This window comes from Borostomias antarcticus (assembly GCF_949987555.1).
Source record: "Borostomias antarcticus genome assembly, chromosome: 3".
Taxonomy (NCBI): Eukaryota; Metazoa; Chordata; class Actinopteri; order Stomiiformes; family Stomiidae; genus Borostomias; species Borostomias antarcticus.
The window spans coordinates 1,640,126-1,645,125 of NC_140236.1; the positions used below are offsets into that span (position 1 = coordinate 1,640,126).

Genomic DNA, 5,000 nt, shown 5'->3' on the forward strand with positions numbered 1-5,000 from the left:
TCCCATGCTAGTTCTTTAGCTAGCATCCCATGCTAGTTCTTTAGCTAGCTTCCCATGCTAGTTCTTTAGCTAGCTTCCCATGCTAGTTCTTTAGCTAGCTTCCCATGCTAGTTCTTTAGCTAGCTTCCCATGCTAGTTCTTTAGCTAGCTTCCCATGCTAGTTCTTTAGCTAGCATCCCATGCTAGTTCTTTAGCTAGCTTCCCATGCTAGTTCTTTAGCTAGCATCCCATGCTAGTTCTTTAGCTAGCTTCCCATGCTAGTTCTTTAGCTAGCTTCCCATGCTAGTTCTTTAGCTAGCTTCCCATGCTAGTTCTTTAGCTAGCTTCCCATGCTAGTTCTTTAGCTAGCTTCCCATGCTAGTTCTTTAGCTAGCTTCCCATGCTAGTTCTTTAGCTAGCTTCCCATGCTAGTTCTTTAGCTAGCATCCCATGCTAGTTCTTTAGCTAGCTTCCCATGCTAGTTCTTTAGCTAGCATCCCATGCTAGTTCTTTAGCTAGCTTCCCATGCTAGTTCTTTAGCTAGCTTCCCATGCTAGTTCTTTAGCTAGCTTCCCATGCTAGTTCTTTAGCTAGCTTCCCATGCTAGTTCTTTAGCTAGCTAGCCGACACAATGGCCATCCTAACAAAGGTAACGTAGCTACAGAGATTGTACAAAAGCAGAAAGAAAGAGAAATTTCCTTCAGACAGAGGTTTTTCCATATTTGGTCAGTGTGGCTTGACTGTTATTTACAAGAACCATTTTTAAACCGTTTTGTGTTTTGAATCCATTACAGGCAACGATCAAAGCTGTCCAGGAATTATGCTGTAATTGTTTTATTTAATCACAGGCATCTCAGTGGACTTCAATAATACTTGATACATTGGGAATGTCCACTCTGAATCCCACGGGTCCATTGAGGGATTTAAATGCAGTAGAAGCCGCCATCATGCTTTCTAGAGTAGCCCCTGTTCGTAGAGGCATTGTGGTGGGATTCTGGGTGGACAAAGACAAGGTGTTAGTCAATTAAGGAACCGCCCAGACAAGGTGTTAGTCAATTAAGGAACCGCCCAGAAAAGTTGTTAGTCAATTAAGGAACCGCCCAGGTTTGGCCTGGCAAGGTTCAGGAGTAGTTGAGTTTACCAGGTGGGCTCAGTCTGTTAATCCTCTTCCCTGAGTACATTTTCCCTGAGAGAATTGTGGGCATTGTGGTTTAATCTCACCTATTGTCCCTTCAATGCTGTAGATGGAATTCTTCTGTGGCTTCGTCCGTGTTTTAGCCTCCATCTCAGGGTCACTCGTTGCTTCACACTTTCCACGGTTCTTCAGAATCCTCCTACACAGTTGGGATGTTAGTTGAGAGACAGAGTCTACCCTGCAGTTGGACTTGATTGATAGCCTGTTATTTTAAGCATCTCATTGTACACCATAGTACCTGTATCTTATAGGGCCTACATACAACAAATAAAGATCATTGTGTGTGTTAATTCAATGTCTCCATGATTGGCTGCCATGAGCCTACCGTTCTCCAAGTTCTCACCCGTGGTCCTCGCTTGTGGTCTCCTTCTGGAACAGAGTCTGGTTCTTGGTGCGAAGGAACTCTTGATGGTGGTCGTAGGTGGATTTGAGGTGGAAATCTAGGCTGTCATTTGGAGCCTAGTTTTGGGGAATGTAAGGACAGCAGCTGAGTCAAATACATAGTTATTCACATTGACCAGAGGGCTGTGAGCTATACGAGCTATTTTCTTTTTATAGTTTCTTTTAAATCTGTTCTTGGTGTATGATTTATGTTTTTACCCATCATTTTATGGAAAGCACTATGTTCTACATCGATTTGTATGAATGGTGCTGTATAAATAAAATGACATATTAACGTAGGCCTACCTGTCTGTCGTAATACGTGACATTCCGTCTGATGCTGGCCAAAGTACACTTGTTATTTAGACGACTCCAAGGTTGGTCATTTTGTGCAATATGTGTTGGTTTATCAAAGGGGTGTTTCTGTGGGAGTAGGAGAAAGTGCATGTATGGTCAAGTTCTAGAGTTAAAAAAATATATATATTAAAATTCCCTATTTATTTGATAGTGACAGAACAGTCGAATGCTATTCCAAACATATGGGTAAATGTAGGCCTACCTGTTGTTGTTGTATCCCAGTGAATGTGTGGTCATTCTCATATTTAGGACAAGGAAAAGGGTCTCGTTTTAGTGCCATTTTCAGCAACACTGATGTAGAATGTGATGTCCCTGTGAATGTCCAGTCTAGAATTTGATGTCTGTGAATGTCGCAATCTAGAATGTGATGTCGCAATCTAGAATGTTTACCAACAATGGTTGCTAGGAGACCCATTGTGGTGTGTTTACGTTAACGCGAGATCAAGAGGAGCCTGTTTCACTAATAAATAGAGATTATTATTAAATTATTATAGATATGAAATAGGCTAAGCCACAATATGCCTAGTTTGATGTCTTAAGTTATGCAGGAAAACATATTTGCCACCCCCTCAATACGAACGCCCAACCTTTTTACTGCTGTAGCCTACTTATTTTAGTGTCGTATAACTGTTTGTTTTACTGTCTATCTGAGGACAATATTATTGCTCTCCAGTATTCTACATTGTAACTTTAACTTACCCGAATATGTGCAATTGAAAAATAAACCCTGAATCCAAGCTGTCAAACTGGTTTGTATCAAGGCGCGTTATGAGCCGGAGTATCCGCTAGAGTTAGGCGTTTATTGTTTATTTGGCAGGTAGACTACAGTGTAGACTACATTAACGAATGGACCAGAATGAGCCAAGAATGATAGTTTTCATCCGTAGTTAGTAGTCTAGTCTAGTCTGGCTATCTGTCTTTCACGGACACTCGTTGTTTTAATATGCATCCCTCCATATGCCAGCCTACATCCAGGATGAGCGCATGCACCTGCCAGGCACCGACCATCAGAAGATAAAAATAAAAAAAAGCCTATAGCCTACATATAATATATAGATGTTTTAAAAAAAAAAAAGTTCAACATTTAGTCTATAATTGTGAACAAATGGAAGAAAAACCCGAACCCGCGGTGTCTTGCTGGTTCGAAGGGGCGGAGACAGCGCCGGCAGGTAAAGATGCTGTCGGGTTTAAGGGACCAGCTGATCTGATCTGAGCTGTCGTGGCATAACTTCATTTCGGGATATTCATACAGCTGCCTCGCCAGTTACTGTCGGACCCTAGGATACACAGCCGAGATACAATGATGCTCCGACTTTTACTCACTTTCTGTCACTTTCTGTGCTTTTTGGTCCAAACATATGCGACTAGAGATTTGCCAATTTGTAAAGAGGTAAGAGCATCCTTTTATTAGTGTGAGGAGATTAATGCACGGACGTCTATTTTAATTAATGGATCATGTTCACATACTGAAATAGTGCAGGATGTGAGTTTAAGGTTAGGCTGGGTCATAGGCTACTGTTTGTAATATTTTGGCCACAATGTTGGCATTATGAAAATTATTTTATATTGAACTGACACTATTGATTAGATCTGATAAGGTCTAATAATAACTCACACTGCTACTGTGGTAGCCATAACCCTAACCTTTTTCTGAGTAGGCCTACTGATCAACAAAATACAACAATGTAGCCTAATTAAGTACACAAGCCAAGTCGTCATATAGCTCTCATTTAAAATCTGCATTCATATACTGTAGCCTAGCTTCCAAAAGTGGTTAAATTTGGGTTCTGTTTCTTTACCTGGCACAGCATGAGTTCACAATGACTCCACAGTAACTTGATAACCCTATATAATGATCACAACTTTTGTCAAAAACATTTTTGTGAAATTATTAATGATTTCATGATCAAATTCAAAGAGTAGGCTGACAAAATTAAGCATCTAACACCTTCCAGACACATTTCTCATTGAGAGTGACATTACATTACAGTAATTTAGCAGACGCTTTTATTCAAAGCGACCAACAATAATTGCATTTAACGTAGGAAAAGTCAATGTACTACTACTTGCCAGAACTCACAAGTGCATCTTCTTTCTAAAACAAGTGACTAAGAGCATAATCTAGTGCTGAAGGCAAAGTGCAAGAATAGCAATCTAAAGTACAGTGCAATACAATACAATACAGTTGTTGAACACACTAGATTAGATGCTCTCACACTTTAACACCTGTGGGAAAACCACCATGTGGCTCACATGTGGTCTTTCAGAAGTCAGGCGCCATGGCTCCTGTGGTCATTTATCAATTGTGTTTGGTGCCCTTGTCCCGTTTATAATGCAGTCTCCTAGAATGCCCTCCAGCAAGTCTGGAGTTCTCCTGCTCAACAGCTCTCCCGTGTAGCCTACTGTACCTTCAATATTTGCATAGCTGTGCGGTTTGATAATACTTAGCCTAAGCATTTCTTTTCTCGCAGTGCATGCTGCTCCGAGCGTGGGTGTGAATGGCCTGGCTGCTGATATCTGATAACACTTACTGCTAGGCTAATACACTGGGAAGATTGTTCTAGAAGGGACCAATCACACACTAATGGCAACTTCATTTCAAGGTGATGGGCTCAGGGAAAGACTTAGTTGAGGGACCGGGGTGACACCGCGACACTTTTGTCCATCGGCTGGATTTCCCGGACCGCGCGGAGAGAGGGTCACCGTGTCCCGTTGCCTTGGTTACCTGGGTGTTTATTATGAATGAGGAGATTAGGCTGGAGCGCATCTCCAAATTGATGCATAAAAAAAAAAAAAATTTACACACACACGCTAATACACACACACACACACACACACACACACGCTAATACACACACACACACACACACACACGCTAATACACACACACACACACACACACACACACACACACACACGCTAATACACACACACACACACACACACACTAATACACACACTCCCTCGTCCTCACATCCAAACGAAAGCTAATGAAGCAGCACTAATAAAGAACAAGCTGGACCATGTTGTTCTTTTGTTAACTATTAATCCCACGCGGGTCAGGTAGCCTATAGCTACACTGCTAAGT

At 41.6% G+C, this 5,000-nt stretch overlaps 2 protein-coding genes across 2 annotated transcripts in view; one reads left to right on the forward strand and one right to left on the reverse strand.

Annotated features, from left to right (window-relative positions):
- Positions 1-835: 835 nt before the first annotated feature.
- Positions 836-2,245, reverse strand: cfap276 (cilia and flagella associated protein 276). Its single transcript, XM_084436325.1, has 5 exons — positions 2,115-2,245; positions 1,862-1,978; positions 1,518-1,633; positions 1,201-1,313; positions 836-973 (listed from the first exon to the last, which is right to left on the reverse strand). Exons 1-5 carry the CDS (start codon positions 2,190-2,192, stop codon positions 903-905), a joined length of 495 nt encoding a protein of 164 aa, XP_084292451.1. The 5' UTR covers positions 2,193-2,245; the 3' UTR covers positions 836-902.
- Positions 2,246-3,017: 772 nt separating this feature from the next.
- Positions 3,018-5,000, forward strand: part of elapor1 (endosome-lysosome associated apoptosis and autophagy regulator 1) — a gene marked incomplete at its 5' end in the record, with an annotated part of 21,286 nt that continues 19,303 nt past the window's right edge. The window contains 2 exon segments of the mRNA XM_084461909.1: positions 3,018-3,097; positions 3,281-3,302. Of these exon segments, the coding sequence (XP_084318035.1) occupies positions 3,018-3,097; positions 3,281-3,302 (102 nt within the window).